Here is a 25,797-nt window from a genome sequence, read left to right on the forward strand (position 1 = left end):
TTGAACGTGACCACTGCCATATCCTCTCCTTACACCTTTGTAAATCTGGAGTAGCTTCCATTGACCTGGGTGGAGTTACTCTTGATTTACACTGAGGTGAGGGTTTAATATGGATCTATGTAATCATGCGTCTAAATTCCCCTTGTCAGCTGGTCTATTCAGAGCTTGTGCAGATACTCCTTCCGTGGCAGGCTCTTGGAGCCACTTAAGCCCTGAGTAGGCAATAAGGGGACTGAAAAGAGAGAATGATCACCTTTAGGCAACAGCTCCATTTTTCTTGTATTTTCACAGTATTTGTGACACTTAAGGTATGAGAATAGAATTTGCTCTTGACTACTGCAGATTCTTTCTGTTTGTCAAGAAAGGCATAGGATCAGTGGGTGCTAGTATAATTTTTTTTTTAACCCCACACCCACACTGTACATGAGGAGCAGGTTTTCCTATAATGAGCACTAAGCAGGACATTCTAAATTGAATTCCCTGACACCTGTAAATGTACAATTTTGGCAAGTAATTTCCCCCTGAGGGATCAGAAAAATACCACAAACTGAATGGTAACTTGGTCTTCCATTATGTTTGATCCACTCTTGCGATTAAATTAATCCCTTGGAAAGACACAGCTATAAAATACTTCTGCCAAAACGAAGTTAATTCATTATTTTAGTGATGTGTAAAGTGTGATGCCTAGAGCAGTTCATTTCTTTTTAACTTCAGAATATTTATTTGGTTAAAGAATTCTGGAAAATGAAGAGTAGAAACTGGGATTTGAAAAGAAGTCCCAACAACTGGAATTCTTCTAAGCAATTAAATGACAAAAAACGTCAGCTAAGACGACAGGAAAGGAAGAGCTAATGGTTTAGGATGTTTGCCAGATAATCCCAAGGTTTCCATGTGCTGCCACTGAACAAACAGTATGAATGCAATTAATTAAAAAATAAACTTGATAACTGTGCACTTAATGTTTATATCCCCTTTAGTATAGATACCTAGTGTGTGAATGGTTATTTACAAGATTATCTTCTTTTGTTTCAGATAAAACTGCTTTGACTACCACCTTGGTCATAATTTTTACCATAGTTGTGACAGTTTCTGCAGCATTATTTTGGTTCCTGTACAAAAGAAATGTGTCTTCTGGAGCTTTATGTATAACACACCATTCAACAGCTGAAATGCCATACAGTGATGAAACTGTTCTAATAGATGAAGAAAATGAGTATACTGCTTAAAATGTAAAATTATACAATTTTATTTTTATGCCAAAAGTGACATCTTACCCATATTTAGGCTTCAGTCCTGTAAGCACATGCATAACTTTACTCACATAATAATGTGCTAGTTGTTAGGACACAGATAGAGAAGACAGACTAAAAATAGTCAAAAGTATTTCCCATTGGGCTGTCAGAGCTCATATTCAAAATTCTCTCCAAATGTATTTAGGGCACCTGGAAATACCTGGAGTATGAGTTGGTCTGTCTCAGTGAAGTATCATTCTGAAAAGAGCAAGCATTTAAACAAATGTTAAGATTTCAAAAATTCTGCAGATTTCCATAACAGGTTTTAAATTCATTTGTTTCATCTGTGTTCATGATTGGTTTTCATTCCTGTGAATATTTTAGCAAATAAAAGTTTGAAAGACTAGCTCATTTTAAACAAATAGTATAGAAGGAAAATTTGGATGTGTTTGCACTGAAACCTTAATTCAAAGAACTTCCAGTCAATGCACAGAAAATGAGCCACGTGATCTGCATCCAGTCAAAACAGTCTGAACTTCAAACCATTCAGACTCATGAAACTGGTTTAAAAAAAACAAAAAAAACTATTACCCAAAATGAGTAATTTGAGACAAAACTAAGCAAATTATCTGCAAACAATTTAAAAGAGGGAGGTGAAATTCCTCAAATTATTTGCCCAGTTCAAATTAGGATTAGAGTTCAAATGTTCACAAACTCTAATTTTGTATTTGCAGCTCATTGTAGCTGCAGGATTAAGATGTCAAGTCTTGGTCCCAGTTGTGCAGACCCTTTAAGTTGCATAGAAATCATTTGGCCTGTGCACAGGAACAGGGGTCTGCCTCCACTGATCAGGGTTTAGCAGCTATCATTTATAGCTATGCTTATTTGATTGCAAAATTAGCTTTCTATACCCTGCAATATGTAGTCATCCTATTTTTTTTAAGGGGGAAACTAGTGGGCAAACTGCCAAGAGTTCATCTGGCTAACTTGCAACTGTTTTAATATATAAAACAAAACCGAAAGACTGCTGTGTGCATGTGTACTCTGTTGCCACAAATTTTCTTTTCTGCGCTTTAAAATGTTGCATTTTACCCAGTGAGACTGCAAAAAGACCAAAACCTTGAGTGAAGATTCTCAAGGGAGGTCCACATCTCTGTGAAGCAAAGGAATTGGTATTAGAGAAGGTAGATTTGATACACACCAATCAATAGTCAGTAAATGATGTTAATAGCATGATAAGGAACAGAATATTTATATGTATACAGTATGCTTCCTTCAGAACTTAATGAAATTAAATCTTAATTTCTTGAGCAAGTAGCAGAGAGGTAGCTGTGTTAGCCTGTATTCACAAAAACAACAAGGAGTCCAGTGGCACCTTAAAGAAAGACTAACAGATTTATTTGGGCACAAGCTTTCATGGGTAAAGCTGTTAGTCTTTAAGGTGCCACCAGACTCCTCGTTGTATTTCTTGAGCAGAAACTGGATTGGAACTGCAAAGAAATGGAGGCTGACCTTATTCTCTATAGATAATAGGAGCAGTAGGAAATTTAGCAGTCTTCCTTTTTTGCAGTTCCTCGCCTTCTTAGGTGATATGAGCTCAGGTTTTATAGGCACTCATCTCTTCCTCATCAAATCTTTCTACAAAATCTAAATGGTTCAAACATGAGAAAGCTTCGTGCCTATTGCTCTTTATTCACCTGTTGGAGATTTTCCCTGAAGGGACTTTTGCTGCTCTAATCCTTTTGTCTGCTAAAAAGATATAGGAATGTTTAAAACATTTCATGTGAATGGCACTAGGGTGTATGTTGTCTAAGGGCTGAATAGAATGTTTGTTGAGGTAGTCAGCTGTATTCATTCCTGTAGAGGGACCAGGGAAAATTCTCAAGGTGCCATTCAAGTTTGCCTGAGCCTAGCCTTTAAAAGGACAGCACCTAGTGTTAAAGATACTAATCATGAACAAAGTGCACTAAGTAATTGAATGGTAGCTCTTCTCTGAGTTTACAGCAGTATAAGCTACTCCTGCATGCTGGTGCAGAGTTGAGACAGCTAGATCTAAGTTTATAGTTATAGCCAAAATGTTGTAGCAAAGCTAAGAGCTTTCATGGTTTATGTACAGAAGTTCTGGATCAAGTGATCCCCCTTGGCAGCATTCTCAGCTATACAAACTAGAGCAAGCAAGCACGCACGCACTGAAGGCAGTACTCCAGTCTGTGGATTGTCAAGTCACTGAACAAGAGAAACATCATTCTCAGATTCCATAGACAGAGTAGGAGGATTGTATTAAGTGTTCATATTCCTGTGAAGTATAGATGGGCGTTTATCCACTTTTGCAAAAAAGATTAACATGGGTTAGTGAACCAGAGTTAAACAGTAATGGAGATGATAACTCTATTAACTTGGGTTAGGAACTTGTTAAAGCCTATAGGTGAGTGTGGGGTTGAATTTGAGCTGCTAACTTGAATTAAAAGCTCAGTGGGCATGTCTACACTGCTATCTAAACCCAAGTTGTTTGTTTTAAGTGTAGACATACATACCCACAGACATGACAGCAGTAATCGTGCTCACTTATGCAAACTTAAGTAGTAAACCTCACTAGAGGAAAACTAGTCTGTTCAGAGTGCACTACAAAAAAATGTATGTATGTGTAAGCTTCAGTGGTAACAGAGCTAGATTTTTTTTAATTTTGTTAAGCAGGCCTCAAGTAAAGTGAGGTAAAATGGGTATACATTATGGGGGCCTGATCCACCAGGGGGTCCAGGCAGAGGGCCACAAGCTCATCCATCACCATGAGAAAAATTTAGGCTAAAATTTAGATGTTTGAGTTTGACTAAACATTACCTCAGTATGTTTGATTGTACCTGTGGATCTATGTAGCATCTAGATCTTGCAATCTACCTGAGCCAATCAGATATGGGATTTGAACAGAAGCAAAATTCTGAACAGTGAGCTAGTCCTCTGGGATGCCTAAAAGGGTTGAGACACATAACAGTACCTTCAGACTGCATAGAGGGCATTGGTCACTGGTGTATCATTAATATTGCCATGTCTGGCTATAAATACAAATCAGACAGCCAGAAACTCCAAGAGTTTAAGGAAAAGAAGCTGAAGTATGTCAAGGGTCTAATTTTTCTAGTCAGATAAGGCCTCAGCCTGGTTCACGCAACGCACAAACTGGGAAACCGGATGAAGAAAAACAAATTGTGGTGTTTTCAGTATAGAGACTGTGGAAATTAAAGGACAGCAGCCAGATGAATAGTGATTCCAATCTAATGACTGCCAAAGGTAATCATGGTAACAGTACCATCAGACTCAAGTTTTCAACAAACAAGAGAATGTAGTACTGCATTCCTTACTGATGCATGTTGGGGTTTTGTTTTTTTTCCATCTTTTAAGACTCAGGATTGTGGCTAAACACATTAGATTGTAAATTTTTTTTTTATTTGGTGTACTGCATTTCTTCAAAATTCAGAAGCTCCAGAAATCAAGACCAAAAGATGTGGATGGCCCTAGTTTTCCTGAATTTTTTCCTCAAATGCAAGACTTCATACAAGAGAAAAAAAAGATTCTGCAAGGACTAGCGCAAAAAAAAAAAAATCTACTTTTGGGAAGGAAGCCATTACTTAAGGAGATTAACAAAAATACAAGTAATTTTCAGTGAAGCATACATAGTCTACGAATTTTTTGTACACTGCCGGTGATAAGCAGAAGCTGAAAAAAGTTTCAGCAAGCTAGCACTCAAAACTGTAGATTATCTACTATGGCACAGGTAACACTTACGTCATGTTGTTGTTTTGTCTGTGTGTGACCTCAAGAAAAAAAAATGTAGTAAGATAGTTTGTGATTTTGCTATGAAAAAGGCCGAACTAAAGTTGTAAAGTGATTAAGGCCTGTGTGTGCCCTTTCAAAAATAAAATATAATTTTTTCTTTCATTAGTGTCTGTCTGTCTAGGATGGGATAGGAGCCTGTGTTATGAATTTGTCTTGGGCCCAGCAAAATGTTGCTTAGGCCTAGTAGGGGAGTTTTAAGTGGCCACACCTTCTCCATGGCAGGAAGTAGTAGAAGCCATGTTACTAGTCACTTAAAACTTGTTTCAGCTATACACTGTCAAGAACTGGCCTGTGTTGGCAGTGAACTTCCTAGATAATCCAATAGGGCAACTTTTAATCTCAGAATTGGTAGATTCTAGAGTGCTTATGCATATTACAAATTGAGTTTGAAGGAAGAATACTATTTATAATGGTATAGAACAAGCGATTTAGTTGGAATAGAGGGATTCTCCTTGACCATGTTATGTATCTGTTTCCCTTGAAAAAGTTGTCACTAGTCATCTACTCCCTTACAGAGGTCTCTAACCAAATGCAGCTGTAAAAAAAAAAAAAAGATAGGTAGAGGTCTGACCCCAGATAATTTTAAGTATCCTACAGAAAGGCTCTTCTCTACATGACAGGTTGAATATACATTCTTAACTTCTTCCCAGAGTGGTGGTAGTTTTTACACTAGTAAATTGTTCCCCAGGTTATACAGAGAACATTAAGACAGTCTATATGTTACCAGACTTACAAGGTGAGATGTGTAGATCTTGCTACCATGTTAAATTTAGGGAGACCATTCTACAGTTACCCATGTTTTAAAAAAGGAACATTCCAGCACGGTTCTATGCATCATCTTTATTTATAAAGAAGTGACAACACTAGAAAACACATTGATATAACCAGTGCTTTAACAGTGAATGTGGGATCTAAAAAAGGTTTTTAAACTAAACAGGTCAATTAAGATTTTAAATCCTATCAAGTTGCATTTCTGCCAGGAATGCCAAAATGCAGGAGTTTACAGCTGCAATATTTCCTTAATGGAATATCCACATAATATCAAATATAATCTCAAATTTCCAAATCAGTACATAAAAAAGCCATCATTAACACTTTAATAATAGAAGCCCCTTGCAAGTTCTTATTGCTGTTGAGTTTAACACTCTTCAAATAAAATTTGGAAACTCAACACTGTAGTTTTACAGTACCCATTCATCCTATGTTAACACTGGAAGCAAGTGATTATAAGAAACTACAACTTAAGCATTTTTAAAAGGAAAATTTATGCTATAAGTACATGGGTCCCGCCACCCCAAAACACAATTACCAATATAGGAGAAAAACTTGATAGACCAATCCAGCAATCTAACTGACTACAGTAAGACGTTAATAGAAAGGGAGATATGACTTCCTTAAATATTTAAGATCTACTTTTTCAAAACAAGGCATAAGATCCCATCTCAAAGGGGATACAGCATTGTATATCTAACTCTTGCACACCTTGCGGAATAGTTTTCAGATTCATTGTTTGTGTTCTGGTATGCAGCAACAGATGAGTTCAGTAATGCGTTAAACTATAGTAAATATTCAATGCGCTTTCTACTAAAGAGCAAAAAATAAATGCATATTGATGGTACTTTCTTGCTAGTTCAGCATCTTTGCAGCACTTCTGTTTGGCTCTTGCAGCATTAAGCAGTGTCAAAACTTCTGCCAGCATCACTGTCTTCAGACTCATCCTCTGAAGCTGTTGGAACAATATAGTACAATCAAAAGCCTTCTTAAAGGTCTGTAAAATGTAGAATTAAAATGGTTTTTAGTTTAAATGTGAATAGAAGAGATTTAATTTATAATACCAAAATTCAGAATTTTCTATCATAAGAATCAGACCATTCAAATGCAAGATTTTCCAAGTTTGAATGCAAGCTCCTAGAAAAATGCATCAAACATTACATGCAGCTGCCATTGGCTAAAAAAAAACAAAAAACATACAACCCAAACACCTGTACCTGCTTAAGCCTGAGTATAAACTGGCCCTTCTTTATGGTGACTAACACCAGTAGCTATGGCAGGGAAACACCATAGCAGTGGTGGTTGTGGGGGTGAAAAGTCAAAGCGAACAAAGTATATTCAGGTATTTCTAAAATATCTAAAAAGATTCATTATCCCAGACAGAGAGGATACTTTAGAAAACTGATTGTTTTATGAAGCTGTCAGCCAGGCTGAGTCACTTATTTTTGTTTCAAAGTAACAATTTTCCTAGTTTTCAGAGATTCTCTAGTACTATGTGCTATAGAAAATCGTGGTAGAAATTTATATAGGGCTGCATGAGAGGGACAGAGGAAAGAATACACATTTGCAAATTGAAAAAAAAATAGTAATGTGTATATATATGCAACACTCATCCTAATGTGCTCTAAGATGTTTGTGTACACAGGAATCTTCCACCACCACAGAAGTACAACCACCTTTTGGGTGAGCAATGCAATTCTATAACTACTTTTCCTTTACTGTTAAGTGCCCTAAACTGCTTAGTGCTATGTTAAGACATACTTGCTGAAATTCTTTTTTTCATACTAAAGTGGGAGATGATAGTTTTCCATATAGATGATCCTAAGCTGTCAGTATAAGAACTTTTGAACCATCTTGAATAAACCTACTTGCATTCAGGAACAACTTGTTCCTGAATAGCTGCAATATAAGTAGCTGTGGCAGATTCAATTTCTTTTTTTGTTGTAAATGCAATCAGTATTTTTAACCTTCCCTCCTTTTATCAGTTTAATACATTTTTCACAGCAGGGTTATAGATGATTCCCTGCATTGTTGGGGAAACTGGATCCCTGGAAGCCAAGGGTGCAGGGAAGGCTATGGTGGCTGGTGGGACTGAGCAGACATTTCTGGCCAGGACTACAGGGAGGAAGACAAGCCCCCAAGAGTGGGGGAGGTCACCCACTGCTGAACACACCTCCTTTCTGGTGACAACTCTCATATGTCGAGTGAGTGAGTGAACAGGGCCACTACAGTGGGGCTGCAGAGGGCTTTCTGCACATCAATGATGCCACATCCCTGTGGGTGTAATGTGTGGGAAACCTGCACTCACAGACTGCTATTATTGATTGACATTTTTTCCCATTGATTTCTGTGTCAGGTAAATTCAACATTTACTGATGACTACCAATTTAAATTCAATTGTGCCAAGCCTAAGTATAAGTTAAAAGGGAAGCCTGGCCTCAATTCTCCCCTTCCCCTCAAAAACTAAATTCTTTTGTAAAGACTTGTGAGGGAGAGCATAATTTATTGCACTAATTGTGCATTAATGCACAATTTCCGACTCCCAAACTCAATGTTTATGCCAATTGATAAATCACCTGTCAAATTCTCTGCAGATCAAACTCAAGGAGAAAAGGCTCATTCCAGAATTCATTTGTTCTATAAAAAGGAACACAGTTACCTAAATGAGGAATAAGTTATTTTATAAAAAATTCTGGTCACCTTTGTTTTAGAAAAATACTAGCTAGCTAACAACTAGACCATTACCATATGAAGTCATGCATTCAGGCTCATGAAACTAAATCATAATTTGTTTCCTGCAGCACAAGCAAAAGAACTATCCCTACAGTACTTTGAACACTTCATCTCATGGATGCAAATCATATTCATGCCTTATGACCTGTATTCCATTTTTCTATAAAGAGAGTCATCCATACACTGAGGTTGACAAATCAAAGCAGTCATCAATAGCTTTCCAATGTCTACACATAGCAAACAAGCAAAAGACAACATTTAGATCCATGCAAGTTTAAGCACTAGGCTACGCAGGCTTCTGCCAGCATAGCCCAGGGTACAGGAACAAGGTAGTGAAAAGTTTACCCAGTCATTATACTTTCACTCTGCTAGAAGTCTTGCAACTGACCAGTGTGTATCACAAAAGCAGGTGCTGACAGAGGCATAGCCAAAATGGTTCAGGTTAGGGGAGCCAGAGGGAGAGATGTGCATCACCTGAGCAGTCTCAAATGCAATTTAAGCTGCCTTCCCCTAATAAAACTGCTATTAAAAAAGGAACAGTCTGCAGGTCATCACCAAGTGACCACAAACTACAGTTTGGGAACTAATTACTCCAATAAATGAAGATAAGTTAATCTGAATAATTAAAGAATCTTGGTACTGTTATGCACAGGCTTCAATTACAGAGGATAGTCTTACTGGTCTCAAAAAAATAAATCCACTCCCCAACAGACTATAAACATTTAGGAAAGCTAATCTGAGCCCTTAATCTAGATGCCAATTCACTCCCAACACCCTTCCAGTGTTACATGATGAAATAGCCACTGACATATAAACTCACAAGCCAGCTTCAGCACTTATGTTTGGTTTTATATTGAGCAGGATTATTTTCAGTTTAGTTGCCCTATGTTGGTTTAACCTGAAGTGAAACTGAACGCATCTGGAAAGGAAAAGCCACCTACTTTCAATATCTTCCATATGTGCCTGAAGAGTTCTTGCAAGGTTAATAAACTAGAAACAAGGTAAAGAGAAAGTAATTTAAATGTTGCAAAAATAATATGCAAAAATTTGCAACAAATTAGCACAGAGGTTTGCTTTCTTCTTTAAGAAAAAAAAATGCATTTTATGCCTTTACCCCAAAGCCCTTTCCAAGGGAGTCACTCTATGCCCTTATCAGCATAAGCCATCAATACAAAGATTAAGTTATTAAAAAATAAGGCACATTGTATCAGACTATTTGTGTAATACCAATTGGAAGTGTGAATCTCCACTGTGTCAAAGGATCCTGACAGTGAAGTCAATGGTGTCATGTGCATGCTCTAAATTCTGGAAAACATGTCTAATTTAAGAGTCAAATATACAGTCAGTCAGTTATGGAAATGGGAAAAACTTTAATAAATGCTATTTGGTTCCTAGTGTTACAAAATGTAATTTTTAGAATAGATAAACTAAATGCAACTCAGTATATAAATTGATCTAATGAGTAATGACTTCATTACGTGAACTAGTTTCCATCTACGTTAATCTGAATATAGTAGGATTTTATGGGGAAGTAGAACGCACTTGACTAGATGGTCAGAATCTACACTAAAGAACCTATGCAAACTCTAGTAAATAGAAGGCTTAAAATACAATAAAATAAGTCACTAATTACAACTTTAATGCTTTAAAAGATTAGGGTGGAGATTTTCAAAGCTCTGAGGGAGTTGGATGCCCAGTTTCCCATTAACTTTCATGTAAATGGGGTATACAAATCCCGTGGCATCACTGAAAATCTGAACCTAGATTTTTAGCAATTAAAATTTACTAATTATTATAGTTAAAGCTGCTTTCAGAACCATATTCAATACACCATAAATTGAAAGTTGTGGTGATAATATACTTTATACGTGTAGCACCATAAATGTACATGACCCTGCGCAGTAGGAGATTAGAGCCAACAAAGTTCCCTACCCCAAATGCTTAAGTCTAGGCATACTATCTGAAACAAACCAAAAATAGACATGGCCAGGTGTTGATAATTTGAAGGTTTCATGGAACAAGTTCACACTTTCTACAGTTTTGCTTCTTGTTACAAGGACTAGCTTTTCAATAGCTAATTTGCTAAAGAGCTTTTTTCCATTATAGGATACCAAAGAGCTTCTAGCTATATAACAACTAGGTTGCTGCATCAGACTCCGGTCAAAGAAAGATTTCCCATGATACTGAATTACTAGTACATCATTTATTATACTCTTAAATGATCAAGAAAATTTTTAGGATAAATATCCAATCATATGACTAGTAAGAGTTTCCTCTAGTTATTTCTTGACTTGCACTCTAAATTGACAAGCTATAATGTAATAAAGAAGTGCAAACTGAGGGCCAAATCCTGCAGATGGGTGTTTATTACCGGTTCAGACCCTAGTACTATAAAGGGAGATTAGTGTCGTGTGGTATCTTTAAGACTGGTTGAGTACATCTGATTTTGATATTTGGAATTGTACATCTTGTACAACTGGAGATTTTGTAATCAGATTTTTTCCAGTTAAGACTTCTCCTCTAAGACTTCTGTGAAATTAAATTTTGAATATATCTGTTTTCATTATCATACCAGACCACTAAAATATTCAATGCCCTGTTTATTTTAAACACTAATAGTCTTGTCAGCAAAATACTTTTATTTTAATACTGCATGATGCAATTCTCACAAAGACAGGAACTAGGATTTTATCATTACTACTTGTACTATAGTAGCACCTAGAAGCCCCAATTAAAATCATGGCCCCATTATGCTAGACTGTACAACCACATTTTAGAGGTTACAAAATAAAGTGCACAGGAAATGAGCTGTAAGTGTATGAGCATAGCAAGGTAAGAACTCACCAAATAACCTGAATGTTTATACAAGCAATGCCACCCACAAAATGAGACTCACCCTGACACGTGTGCTGGCCTCACTTGCAGTTCCCAGCATATCAGAAAAGCGTTGTTCACACAAGTGTAACAACACTACAAGGTAGAGACCAGAGCTGATAAATTCATAGTCTGCCTTGAAGGGGATAGAAGAAAAATTCAACAATCAAACTTTTTTGTATAAGCAATATGAAAAGCATATCAGTGCCAAGTTTTAATGGTAGTATACTGAGGGAGGATAACAGATGCAGAGGCTTTAAAATATCTCCTACTACATTTCTGATCTTAGTGCTCCAAGTAATTATGAAATCATAACTAAAAACTGCTTAGGCCTGATCTCAAGACTTATTCATGCAAACAGATTTTACTCACACAAGAGCTTCCACTGAAGTCAATGGGGAGTAGTCTGTGAGCAAAGATTTGAGGATCAGGGCTTTTTATGGTTTAAGCAGTTCTTTTCATAGATCCCAAAACTATTAGCTCACTTCAGTGCTGAATAGCAGAAAGCAAAAATGCCCTCTAACCTCTTTTCCCAACTGGAGAGAGCCATTGAAAGATAACAGGAAAAATGTATGCAACTTCATCTAGTAAAGGGGGGGGAGGGGAAAACTAACTTTCAATAGTTAATGATTAATGGCAGAGAAAATAAAGTTTTAAAGTAGGGTAATACAAAAGAACTTGAAATGACTATTGTAGCAATTACTGGCCCAACTTCTGTTGGTTAGAAAGACAAGCTTGAAAGCTTTGTCTCTCTCACCAACAGAAGTTGGTCCAATAGGTGGGGTGATATAACCTCACCTATTGTGTCTCTAATCTCCTGGGACTGAAAAGTCTATAACTACACTGCATAGACTAGTGTTACAATAGTTTAAAAAAAAAAAAAAAGTCAGTTCCTTAGGAACAAATTGCAAATCCCTTACTCCCACCAGCAAGCAATTACTCCAGGTATAGTCCCACTGATTTCAATTAGACTAGTCCTGTGAGTGTATCTGCTAACCAATGCAAATAGTACGTTCGTGATCTGGCCTCAAGTGACTGGATTCTTATAGTTACTTAAAAGTAAGTGATTTTTCCTCTTGGACATCCACATAGGTATCTGGGTTGAGATCCGATTCAGAGTACACATAATGCAAACCTCAGCTTTCAATTTTCTTACTTACTATGCATAAATTGGGTCATGTCCTCCTTATTCAACAATTATTAAATTTCCAGATTATTGGAAATTATTCACATAACTGAGGTTGTACTATATTCACAAAGGTAAAGTACCAAGCAAAAAGTGTAGGAAAATACTTTGAACAAAAACTTTGTACTTTCTTAGTAGCCATCTGTATGATACTTGTGTCTAGTAATAAAAAAAACACACTATATGCACACCCAAAGTGGGTTAGTGTTCCTTTTTAAGTATGCTGATATCTTAAGCAGTGAGTGACTATTTCAGGGCCCCATTTTTGTTTGTCTAGGTGGGGCAAGCAGCAGAATAGCAAATTTTAGGGGGAAATTTTTCCACTGTGTCTACAAATCTAATTAGAGATTGTGGAGTTGTAAAGCATTTTTATCATGCATGCAATGTGGATGTTTAAGTATGCAGAAAGCTAGCTACCACCTTGAATCCATCTGGAATTTGATCCTAGGTTCATACCAGTATTTCTATGTTCATATAATCTTATTTCAGAGACATCAAGCAGAGTAACTGCTAAAAAAAAACAGACTACAAGGTGGAATCTATATTGAGTCTATACCTACTAGGGACTATGTTGAGAATCTGCAGCCAATTCTCATTTATTTTATTCCACTTAGACAGGAGACAGAATATAGCCTAAATAAATTTATATTCTGTGCATGGTATCCGACCAATATTTCTTTTAAAAAAAAGAAAAGAACCCTGTACTTCCAGCACTAGACTGACACTTACCAAATTAGGCAAAATATACTAACTTGTTCATTTGCATGTGCCCTATAGAGTTCATGAATATCAAAATCCTCAAGATTAAGATGCAACTTCTCTTTACACAGCTCACAGGTAGTTACTGCTTCCAAAGAAGAACCTTATGGAAACAAAACAAGAGTCAGATCATATATTCAAGGCTAGATGTTATGGTCTAAGTGACTGACTCAATTTTACATAGCAAGATTAAACAAAAAGGAAGTATGACAGCAATACTGTTGGAGTCACTGTAGGGAATATCTGTTACAGGGTTATGGTCCAGACTTTTTTCTTTTGTCAAAGTTTACTTGGTTTATTCTTGTATGCCTCTTATGATGGCTCAGCAAAACCCCCAAACCAATTTTAATCTCAATGCCGTCCACATATATAGGACAATACCTAAATTCAGCATAAAACTGTTAAGTGCTGAAGTTTTTTAATGAACAGATTTTTCTGGACTGCAATACCAGCTTTTAAAGATGTGGACATTCCCATTTTCTGAGAGATTTCCCAAATTTTCCACTTTCATGTGCTCTGCAGCTAAACAATTAGTTTAAAGTTATGGCTATTCTGAACATTGTTAGTATTCCTTAAAACAAGGCATTCATTTGACCAGATTTGATATCACTAAGGAATGCTAGGGTTCCACAATACTTATAACTCTGCGATACTGTGCCTTGTTATAAAGTCATTATAATTAAAAAGTTATAGAATCATGGAAGATTAGGGTTGGAAGAGACTTCAGGAGGTCATCTAGTTCAACCCCCCTGCTCAAAGCAGAACCAACCCCAACTAAATCACCCCAGCCAGGGTTTTGTAAAGCCAGGCTTTAAAACCTCTAAGGATGGAGATTCCACCACCTCCCTAGGTAACCTATTCCATGCTTCACCACCCTTCTAGTGAAATAGTGTTTCCTAATATCCAACCTAGACCTCCCCACACTGCAACCTGAGACCATTGCTCCTTGTTCTGTCATCTGCCACCACTGAGAACAGCCTAGCCCCAACCTCTATGGAACCCCCCCTTCAGGTAGTTGAAGGCTGCTACCAAATCCCCCCCCTCACTCTTCTGCAGACTAAATAACCCAGTTCCCTCAGCCTCGTCATAAGTCATGTGCCCCACCCCTCTAATTGTTTTTGTTGCCCCTCTGCTGGAGTCTCTCCAATTTGTCCACATCCTTTCTGTAATGTGGGGCCCAAAACTGGACACACTACTCCAGATGTGGCCTCACCAGTGCTGAGCAGAGGGGAATAATCATCTCTCTATCTGTTGACAACACTCCTACTAATGCAGCCCAATATGCCATTAGCCTTCTTGGCAACAAGGGCACACAGTTGACTCATATCTAGCTTCTCATCCACTGTAATCCCCAGGTCCTTTTCCGTAGAACTGCTGCTTAAACCAGTCAGTCCCCAGCCTGTAGCAGTGCATTGGAGTCTTCCATCCAAAGTGCAAGACTCTGTACCTGTCCTTGTTGAACCTCAGATTTATTTTTGCCCAATCCTCCACTTTGTCTAGGTCACTCTGGACCGTATCCCTACCCTCTAGTGTATCTACCTCTTCCCCCCATACTACTGAAGAAAGGATCAAAATGTAAGGTATTTTAACAAAAAAAAAATAACACATTGTAGAGTAGTTATACCATCTTACTAGTAAATCCAAGCAACACCAGAAACAGAATCAAATCCCCAAGCATTTTGGGATACTTTGAAAATTACATGTATAAAAGACAAATTAGGATTGCCAGGTATACCTTTCAGAATTTCCATGCTTCTCTTGGTTTGTCTCCAACTGTTTTGCACATTTAACAAATCAGATGACTTCCCAAGATTGTATGATTTTTTACTGCAATAGTCAGTCATTCCAGCAACACATCTTTCATTTAATCAAGAAAAGAACTTGTTCTAAAAAGGTCTACCTTACCAGAATTAATCTTGGACTGCAGCCATTTTTTCATGCATTCCTGATGAACATATCGCAGACTTCCAGTGCATTTGCATGGCTCTATTAAGAGGTTGGTAGAAGATGCAGATGACATCTGGCAGATTCTACATAAATCACCTTCCTCCTCTTCAGTGTCCTCTAACAGGAGGCTGAGTAGGAAGAAAGCAATTTTTTCAAATAGGAGGTGAAAGCTACATGTACATGGCATTTTTTCCCAAACTTTAAGCCCTTTGACAAATAGTTCTCAAACCTGAAAAAGGAGTTTAAAACAAGTTTGAAGATAAGTGACATAGGTGCCAAAGAATTGAACTGCAACTCTCTCAAAATAAGAGGCCCCTTTAAAAAAAAATTTAAAAAGAAAAGTCTCATTAAGTCTATTAACCCATTCAGCTATTTTTATTGACTGGAAATATATTGATTTACCTCTCTTTAATTTTCTGGAGTCTTTCAGGATCTCTTGAAGGTAATATTTTAGACTTGTCACTTTCTTCTCCATCAGGCTGATTCCAACCTGAGGGAATAATATCTACTGTTATCATAACATTGTCAGAAATGCTGCTCCCTAATGCTGGGGGCACTGCAAACCGGAATAAAGAGCCAGGAAGAATTCCTGATATTCCAGAACTTCTTCTACTGTGAGATGCATCTGATGTGGAAGCAGTAGTTGTAGGACTGCTAGATACTGCTGGTGTTGGTGGTCTGTTGGCAGCAGCCCCAGGGGAGCTGCTCTGTGCTTCAAGAGGAGTCTCTTCACTAGACTCTCTTCTCCTAAAGAGGTGTAGTGATCTAGCAGGTGTTTCAGAGGTAGAGGTTCTTGCAGATTCATCTCTTCCTTCTCGCCTTCTTCTGGAGAAGAGAGGTGTACATCTATTTCTTAGGGATGACGATAACCAGGATCCTGTATTTCTACTTTCAGGCTCTTGTCTGTAACTTTCAGCATCTGAATCAGAACTATGATTCTGTGAAACACCTGATAAGCCCCATCTTCGTCTAAGAAAGCTAAATCCCTGAGAAGCTTCAGGTGTCTGAATGCCTGGAACTTCAGGACGTGCAGTTGCATTACTGCTAGATTGGGTAGAAGTTTGAACTCTTGGGACTACACCTGAATCTTCAGAATCTGATGATCTTGCATTTAATGAGTCTTGGCTAGATCTCCGTGAGAAAAATGTAGATGACATACTAGAAGCTAAACGAGATAGTAATTGTCTAGTTGTACGCCTTCCTTCAGTATCTGCTGGAGGCTCACTGAGTGACCTTTGAGACGCAACCCTTTCAGTGCTGCTTGTGGAGGGAATTTCATCTCTAATGGCAATGTGGGTAAACTCTGGCTGTATATTCCTTTGGGAAGATTCCATTTCCCTTGTAGAATAGTTAGATCTTGAAGAGCTCCTGCTAGAGACTCCAGAGAATAAAGATGAGTCATGTTCAGAAGGCAACTGGCGGTTCATGGATGTATTCAGCCTCAAAGTGCTCAATGAATTATCTTTTGGTCTTGCTCCCTGTGCATATGAAGAGGCAGGTCTATCCTGAAGATCTACAATGGAAGAATTGGAGAAAGACAAAATGTACAGTGTCATTTAAAAGTTATCCAACTGAATTACAGTCAGTCTAGGGTTATGTTGTACTCACTTTTAAAGACTTTAAAAGTTGGCAAGATAGGTTGTGGACAGTCTAAATTGAGTACTGTTCTCAGTAAACAGGATTACATTATTAAGTGGATTCCAGATTGACTTAATAAACTGAAACCAGTTTATTAAGTCAATAACGGATGCACATACAGATGAGGATTGTGGGGTATTTTATTCAAACTACCACCTTATGATTCAGCATTCTTTGTATGGACAGATCAAGTTAATGAATATTAAAAATAATATGTCAACCGACATTATGTAAGCACAATACTTATTTAATAGCAAACTGCATATTTAAACAGTATTCTATTCAATACCTGTTCTTAAATCTCCAACCAGTTTGATCTGAATGTTTACGTCAAAAGGCCCAGTCTAATAATTTCAGTGACAAATATAACAGTCATTAAAATATGTCTAGAATGCAGAATTTCTAGATGAAGCATATTTTCTCCTCTCAAAATAAAGGCATTCTGATATATAGTTACAGTATTAAAAAGGAGTATAACCGCTTTGTAGAATACTTAATCCCAATTACACCTGAAAACAAGAGACAACAAAAACTGTAGTTTCAAAAACTACTCAAAGGTTATGTGGCCGCTACTGACTAAGTTTAGTAGTAGTAGCAGCTTCAGTCAGATCTTAAAATGTACTACAACTTCAATATGAATGATAATCAGATGCAGTGAAAAGAGAGCATCTTGTTTAACAAAATGCTCAAATATCTCCAATACAGTTAAAAAACAACCCACAATTTCAATAATCCCTCACTAAAAAAATTAGTTATACTAAGAGTAACTGTTAACTAGGAAGTATATTACTAACACTGACTCATTAACAACTCTGACTCTTCAAAATCTATTACACTGTTCAATGGCTCAACCATCCAATTGGCTCAGACAGGGTCATATGACTAATCATTTAGTATTATTGCTCCAGTTGCTCAGTTTGCTATCCAGATGTCAATTGGTTCAACAGAATCATGTGATCCAGCCAGCCAATTAAAATGTTCTCCTTAAATCCTCCCCCTTTTATCCATCTGCTGCTTCTTTGGATGCATGATTTCTTCATATCCTGCAGCTTGTCTTCAGAGTGCAGCCACAACAAGGATTTAACTCCCAGGGCAACTCCTTTGACATTACAGCAGCTGAACCAGGGCTCCTGTATTATGTCTGAGACCCAAAAGACCAGCAGCCACAGCTGAAGACAGATAGCCTCCTTCCTTAGGGGGAAAAAAGATTGGGAGAAAGTCAATCTTTTTAAAAAAGGAGGAACAGAGAAGCAACCAGGTAAGGAAAAACTATTTTGCTTCCTTGTTTTTTAAAAAATGGAATTTATTAACTGGAGTCAAATGTTTCCCTGTATAGTATAGCATTTTGATCCACTGCATGATATTTCTGAACTCCTGATACACGGTCTCTGAAACTGGAAGGAGAACTGCACAGGCAGAACCCCTTTGAAGTAAGTAGTTCTGCACAGGTGCAAGAATCCTTCTGAATAGCTCTTCTTGCACAACTGTGGCCATAGCAAGCTTTCTATGCTAGGCTACCACTGGCAGGGAAACAGAACTCCTTTCCTTGGGCACTAAGGCACCCATCTTACATTGTGATCTGTACATGCAGGAAGCCCCACTGACTTGAAAGAGTCTCATGCAGGCACAGCAGACTGACTACCCAGATCACAATGCAGAATCGGGGCCTATATCTTTCCTTTTCCCTTACCCATGAGAATGGGGATTCTGCAGAGTTTTGCATGAAGATGCCATTAAAGCACTGGTGAATTGGGTAAGAAGGATATGTGAGGAGTCTTTCCTTGGATAGGTAGGGTAGCTCTACAAGGCCAAAACAGCTTAAATAGGAAGCAAGTGTGAAAGGCAAACCAGAAAGCCTGGCATAAGGATTATGTGGTTCTGTTAAAATACTCTCTACTTAATATTCAAGTCCAAAGATTGCTTTGAACCCCAAAGTCATATTAGTCTGTGTTAAGTTTTTTATAAAACTCTGTGCTTATAGGCAAGTCTCTCAAGCTGATTGTGTGTGCACTCCATTTGCCAACAGCTATTCACTTGTAATTTTAGTTCTGCGCCTGTTCTCAACACATTCTACTCTTGCAAAGATTCATGGTAGAAGCCTCTGGGCAGGTAAATGGGCTACATGTGAGAGATCTGAGCTGATCCACTCTCAGGCAAGAGACCAGTTAGGAAAGAGGGACACTGTGTAGAGCTATCTATTAGTCAAATAACCTCGTTTATACTTATTCTCCATCCACTGGGGAACACTTATGAAGTTAAACAAACTTCTCATTGGAAAAGGCTGAGAAGTTGAGGGAGCAGGGAGGTTTGCTGAAAATTCACATCAAGGCAATATAATGTTTCACACAGAGCTCAGTTCAACAAATCCCTGCAGCTTTGTGTAAATAAATAGTTTGCCACTATATCTACACTTAAATGCATACAAGGCATTTTCAAACCAGGATCGAGATAGAACTGTTCAGCAATTAGACAGTAAGTTCAACTCTTAACTCAACTGGTCAAACATATGGATAAGAGGACCAACAGGCTATAAATTAAAATAGATTTGTTAGATTTTTACATGTGACATGAAACATTGTTATTCCTTTAAAGTTAAACACACAACCTATGCATTTGCAAGCTTTCAGCTGCATAATACATACATGCTGAAGATGTAAAGTCACCACTCCTGTGACTATAATCCACAAGACTACTAACAGATGGATCTGTTCTCCTTTCTAGCTCTCTCCTCTCTCTCACTAGCTCAGTTCCCAGAGAACTGAGTACCACTGACGAAGATCTAGGAACTTGATTATACTTCCATGAGGAATCTAAAAACAAGAGAAGTCTGTATAAATTTTACAGATAGTTTAAAAATTTAAGTATCACAAATATCAATACCAGTTTTACTCAAACAGCTGATTTGCTTTGGTGTATTACAATATAATTGCATGGATACTAAAGGGGCTTCTTAAAACTTGTTTTCCCAGAACACATTCTCAGCCTGTGAGTAAATTGAAAAAATATTGAACTGCTCTTGCTCACAGTACAAAAAAGTTCTGTTTTTGTTTTTAAAATGGCAAGTTTTTCAATTTTATTTTTTTGTAACAGCTTCAGCATCTAAGCAGGAGATAGGTATTTCAGATTTGGTAAGAACAAATGTGCTCTTCAGTGGCTCTTTTAAACATTGGTTATACTATTTTTGAATGAAATACAGTTTAATAACACACATTACTTCAATCTGAGGACCAGCCAAATCCAAAAAAGCAAGGATCAAATATTCCTTAGACCTTTAATGTTGCTTTATTATGAGTAGCTCTTTCACTATTTACACCAAATACTGTTCTGAAGCTGCATTACAAACATATGTGCTGCAAAGCATCAATACTATACAAAAGGGAGCCTTAGCCTTCTCCATTTTGTGTTTTTTGTCACCAGCCCATTCATCTGAAAGCAAGTCAGTGTAGTATTAGTCTCAATCCTGTGGTCAAAACTCCAGATTACAATGGACATTTCTACATGCAAAGGGGTTTGTAAGATCAGAATCTGTAATCACTTATGGTTTCTTGTGGTTCCCACCTGACCGCAAAAAGCAGAGATGGTCAATGATGCCATGAGTTGTACTGAATATACAATGTATTATCAAAGTGGAGGTGGAGCGGAAGGTAGTAGAATCCAATCATTTGTTAAATTGCCAGTGTTCTCAGATTTTTGAAGAGTGTTTAGCTGGATATAAGGTGGTGTATACAAGAAGGAAGTCTTAACAGAACACTTTCATTGTGTTTAACACTGGATTTTTCTTAATGTTATAAGCTTATAACAACCCTACCCAGACCCACAATTCTAAAATACTGTGAAGTATGGCAAAACAACCCAAGTACCCCAAGCCAGTTTAACTCTGCCCCATTATTCTCTCCTATGTAAGGTAAGCGTGATACATCAAACCTCTGATACCTTGGTGGTTTGGCCAGGATCCCTGGTTTCTGTGACCTTCTTAAAATCCACACTATCGCGTCTCACTTTTGGCTGAAGCCACCTTAAATCACATCCATCTTCGGTTAAGTTGTATAACCTTGGATGTAGGCACAAGCTAATGTTTCTATAGCTGCTGGGAACCAAAGCACTGAAGACAGCAACAGGGAATATACATGGTTTTAAAATGACTCCATATCTGACTTGACAGAAGTATATTGGGAAGATGAGAAAGGCTAAAGTGAAATCTAGTTTATATGAAGAATAAGAGGAGAACTCTTGGTCTTCTCAAAGCAGAGTAAATAGAAGAGTCAGTGGCATACGTGTACTAGGATTAGAGGGTAAGCTTATTAATGTCTGATAGGATGCTGTGTGGCATGCAATTCATAATCTGTTCTGAAGATATGCAAATATTGAGTAGAGAGGATAGGGTAACAAGGTCATACTTAAGGTTGTTTGGTATTTTCATAACTTTAATTTTTTTAAATTTACCTTCAACTTTAGTTTTAGCTGCTATACTTAAACTGAGTATTAAATTCTATGCACACCCCACAGACATATTCTAGATACATATTTACAACCTTAACTCGAGCGGTAGTTAGATTAAGCACTCTTAAGAATCTAAAATCATATCAGCTCAATGTTGTCTAATACTGGCTTGAAAGCTCTGTTGTAAAGATAGCCACCTTTAGCCCATGCTAAAAGAAGATGATTCTGCTTCTAGCTCCACCTCTGCCCATAGTACTTTGGCCAGCTGGGGTATTTAGGGTTGTGTGAAAGGTAGAGCTAGGATACAGGGAAGAATTTGCTCCCACATGCCCTACTGCTCTTGTGTACCTGTTAAATTTTAGTGCCAAACTGCATCTGTAAACAGCTGCAGACTCTCTTCCTTAGGACTCTGACATTTTGGTTATCTTAGTCACTCCATTCACCTTTAAATAGGATGTTTTCTACTAAAATGATTTTAATACAGTGGTCTCTTCAAAACACTAAGTTAATATTTTCCTAGAGACTGAAGATACCAAAATTGTGAAAACACTTTGTTTCAACTGTTTAAAGTTAATTTTGAATCTAAGTATTTAAAGCCTCAATATTTATCAGTGGATATTTACAGCTTGATGTTCAGAACTACATTTTATACATATTATTTAGCACCAGTAATGCATCTCTTACCTGAAACTGTATTTAAGCCATTACTTCTCACAGAAGAGGTAGATGTATAGGAAAGCTTAGGTCTCTTTGAATCACTATCCCGCTGCTGGTTATGTAGTCTTGAGTATGCTCCCTGAGTTCTCTCAGATTCACCATACCAAGTAGATGAAAGAGGAGAGGAGGAGGATGTAGACTATTTGTTTAAAAAAAAAAAATTAAAAAAAAAAAACTTATGAAAGTAGTTTCACTTAAGCTTTTTACCTGTAAAAGCCAGCTTTAAAATATGTATCTATATATGGCTAGAACCAGCGTGGTAAAGTCAGCAAGACAATTTGCATTGACTAATTTGCTTATAAAAATAATGTAGAAAAGGTGCACAGATACTTTGAGTGCTATAGAGAAGCTGCTAATTTACCTCAGAGTAAGCATATGACTTGGTTAAACAGTTAAAAGGATTTAGTAAAAATAGTCCTTTAGCTGTATTTTAGGACTTATGCCAGTAGCCTTGATTAGCTCCTTCTTTTCCCCCCTGCCAACCTCTCCTTCCAACCCCAGGGTTTAATCAATTTTTCTTAAGAACTCTGTTCCCCATTACACTACCTGTTTTGTAACACTGAAAAGCATTTCCCTCCGATATGCAGAACACTGTCACTAAGCCATGTTTGAATACATGAAGGTGTCACAGCAAAGTGACTTCATATTGTCTACATTTTTTAAAAAAAGACAGTAAAGATCATAATAGCCTTTACAGTTAATAGCTTTAATGGCTCAATTCCATCTTTTAACTCATTTTATTGTTTTTAATTTGGGAAAAATATCTGTTTTTAGCAACCTAAAGTTATAGGTTTGGGCTAGCAGTTAAATCTCTTGCTTCTGAAGACTGAGAGCATGGATAAAATGATTATAATTTAGTCATAACACTGAACCACAAGTTATACATTCAGCAGTAGACCACAATTGACTGCTAGTCACTAATACAAGTTAAGAGGCAGAATTATAAAATTAGCACTGAGAAAATGAGGTATACATGTATAGTTTTACTAAGATTTGTGTAACCAGAACATCATAACAACTTTATGTGTCAGCCAGTTACAATTTGCCTTGATACTTCACCTTCCTGTCCTAATTACTGGAGATCCTCCCTATAAATCACAATGCAAATGTATTTGAAGAGAGTTAAGGAAAAACCTTATATAAAAAATAAGCCTATGCAAAGCACCTGCTTTTACTTTTTATGACTGGGAGTTGTACTAGACATTTCTCCTCCCTGTCATTTTAAAAAAAATTAGAAACTAGCTTCCCAAACCAAATACAAAACAGGATTCATAACCCTGTTTAGCAATCAGACTGAATCACACACATTGCTCAATGAAGCTAATCTAAAAGCAACAATTTCAGAAAGTACTGTGTGGTGCAACATTCCTTTGCACTGCAGCTCAAAAGTCACTTTAGGGGGGAAAAAAAATAAATTTTAAGGAAAAAAATACCAGTCTGAAAAGCCTGCAGTGCCTACTAACTACAGGGACAGGCCTTTTATAAGCACAGGCAGTTTGCACTTTGACTACATGCACAGTCTCTCACCATTATTTCTCTTGAAGATTGGCAGCCCCACATTTGTTTTCTCACCCACTCTGACTACCTTCACCTTTTAAATTGGTGTAAGAAACCCTGTTTAAACTTGTTCTCTCTTGGCAAAGTTTCCAAACATCTCCCTATTTTAAGAGGCCACAGACCTTTCTATGGCTTGTCCAATGTCCTGTCTTACTACTAACTTTTTAAAAATGTTTGACTTCAGTATTGTGCATAAAATGTCATAAATAGCAAGCGTCAATTCAGTGTGGGGACCAGGCCCAGATGAAGGCAGACACTTCAGGCCCCAGTTCCTGGAGTCACAGATTAAATTTCAGCTTCCATTTTAAAAGTATGCAACCATGAGGGTCATAGTAACTGGAAAACATGATCAGGGTGTAATAGGTGGCTGTCTGAATCAGCAAGCAGCCTAAAACAAGAGTTCCCCATATTCATCTTAACTCTGAAAACTATTGCCTCACTCCAAGGAGGAATGGAGCCATGGGAGTGCCATAGTGTTAGGCCACAATACACATTTAAGAGTCTAGTCATAACCCCCATTATGCATACAACTCTTATAATTTTAAAATGGAGGATTTGCAGAGCATGTCCCCTTCAAAATTTATAAATACTTACAACTAGTTAAATATATGTATCTAGTTTGTCAAAGAGGTCACAGAATCCATGACTTCCACAGCCCCAGAGGCTGAAGCAAAAAGTGTCTCAGAGGTCTCTGGGACTGAAGCTGGCAGCCAGCAGGGTTCCAGCAACAAGGCAACAGTCTCCTCAGGGTCCCCCTGTGGGTTCCTGCAACAGGTGACAGCCTCCTCAGGGTTCCAGTGACAGATGACAGCCTCACATGCAGCGATGTGGGACCCTGCAGCTCCCAGCCACCATAGTGGCAGGAGAAACCATAGAGCTGCAGCAGCAAAAGTCAGACAGGTCACAGCTTCTGTGATTGTTTGTTGCCCATGAAAATCTTAGCCTTAACTATTTGTAAACTAATCTACAACAAATCTAATTCAAGTCATTCTTTATAATTGCTGTATAAATGTCTGTTAACAACTCCAGTCCTCTTATTTCCCGTCCTCCCCCCTCACTCTTAACTTGATTAAGTCTACCAAACTTATTTTAAGCATCATAGCAGCAGATTCCTACTAGCGGGTTTTTTGACCTGGAAGATTTGTAAGTTAAAACTTCTGTTCCCATATATTTTATATATTATCAAATCTCACCAATCTGCTTCTGCTTCCCAAAAATCTTCCAGACCATGGACGATCAAGTGTCCCCGAGTAGTGAGTTGGAGAGGAACTAGTAAGCTTCCAAGGAGTTTCATGAGCTTCTCCAATTCCCCAGTCTCTACTGGAACTATGCAATAGATTGGATTCCTAGAGAACATGCATATTACATGTAACTTTAAATAAAAATGGCCTTTTTAGTCATGCTCTGTGAAGACTGAGTACATATTAAGATGGTGGCACCAAGAGTCAGGAAACTTCAAAATTAAAGCAGGCACTCCATCTTTAAGTGTGTTGGACTTAAGCTATAGATGATCGATCTATGAAGAATTGCTAAGCAAAGGTTTGTGGGCTTTGTTTTGTTAGTAATTTTTGGAAGGGGGAGGGGAAAGGAGGTAGAGAATTAGTTTCTCTTTTCTGCTGCCTCAGATTCCTCCCTGACATTAAGTTAATTAATGGATTTTTGTACTGAGAGAAGCAAGGACCCAATCCTTTTGCTGGAAGATCTGAATAGTTGTCACACATGCAGCTGTAACCCAAACTGCAGAACTGTCAGTTTAAGGAAGCTGAAGTCTCTACACGCCCTCTCCTATCATTTGAGGGTAGGAAAGAGGAACTTTTAAGTTCATGTTTCCTGTGGTGTGATACCACTATTCCTATTCTGCAGAAACACTTTTGTTTTTTTAAAACAAAAGACAGACCATCTTTCTACACCAAAGCAGTAGTAGAGGACGAAACTACATTTGTTCGGTTCACCTTAACACCGAACAGGATGATGAATTACATTTTTTTGCCACCCTCAAGAGCTAACAGAATAGCACGCTGATTAAAAGAAATCCTATCCTAACAAAACAGATGAAACAAGGGAGGGCAGTTTGTCAACTAAAATGGTAATGTGGCTTATTAGCGAAGTAAACCA

The 25,797-nt window shown here is 37.7% G+C and overlaps 2 protein-coding genes across 18 annotated transcripts in view; one reads left to right on the forward strand and one right to left on the reverse strand.

Moving 5' to 3' along the window:
- The window catches only part of CD302 (CD302 molecule), a 37,552-nt gene extending 32,390 nt beyond the window's left edge, over positions 1 to 5,162 (forward strand). For 2 of the 3 annotated variants that reach the window (XM_039493608.1, XM_039493605.1), the window contains one exon: positions 1,033 to 5,162. In XM_039493608.1, coding sequence (XP_039349542.1) covers positions 1,033 to 1,226 — 194 coding nt within the window. In that variant the 3' untranslated portion in view covers positions 1,227 to 5,162. The remainder of the gene's footprint in view (positions 1 to 1,032) is intronic. The other variant, XM_039493606.1, reaches the window with a different exon arrangement.
- Positions 5,163 to 5,885: 723 nt separating this feature from the next.
- MARCHF7 (membrane associated ring-CH-type finger 7) overlaps positions 5,886 to 25,797 on the reverse strand; it is a 37,079-nt gene continuing 17,167 nt past the window's right edge. For 5 of the 15 annotated variants that reach the window (XM_039493604.1, XM_039493589.1, XM_039493601.1 and 2 more), the window contains 8 exons: positions 24,876 to 25,028; positions 22,093 to 22,264; positions 19,611 to 19,778; positions 15,733 to 16,843; positions 15,289 to 15,458; positions 13,377 to 13,486; positions 11,461 to 11,574; positions 6,380 to 6,786 (listed from right to left, as the gene is read on the reverse strand). In XM_039493604.1, coding sequence (XP_039349538.1) covers positions 6,601 to 6,786; positions 11,461 to 11,574; positions 13,377 to 13,486; positions 15,289 to 15,458; positions 15,733 to 16,843; positions 19,611 to 19,778; positions 22,093 to 22,264; positions 24,876 to 25,028 — 2,184 coding nt within the window. In that variant the 3' untranslated portion in view covers positions 6,380 to 6,600. Of the gene's footprint in view, positions 6,829 to 8,407; positions 8,469 to 9,505; positions 9,555 to 11,460; positions 11,575 to 13,376; positions 13,487 to 15,288; positions 15,459 to 15,732; positions 16,844 to 19,610; positions 19,779 to 22,092; positions 22,265 to 24,875; positions 25,029 to 25,797 lie in introns of all 15 variants that reach the window. The other 10 variants (XM_039493591.1, XM_039493590.1, XM_039493592.1 and 7 more) reach the window with 10 other exon arrangements.

This window comes from Mauremys reevesii, linkage group 11 (assembly GCF_016161935.1).
Source record: "Mauremys reevesii isolate NIE-2019 linkage group 11, ASM1616193v1, whole genome shotgun sequence".
NCBI lineage: Eukaryota > Metazoa > Chordata > Testudines > Geoemydidae > Mauremys > Mauremys reevesii.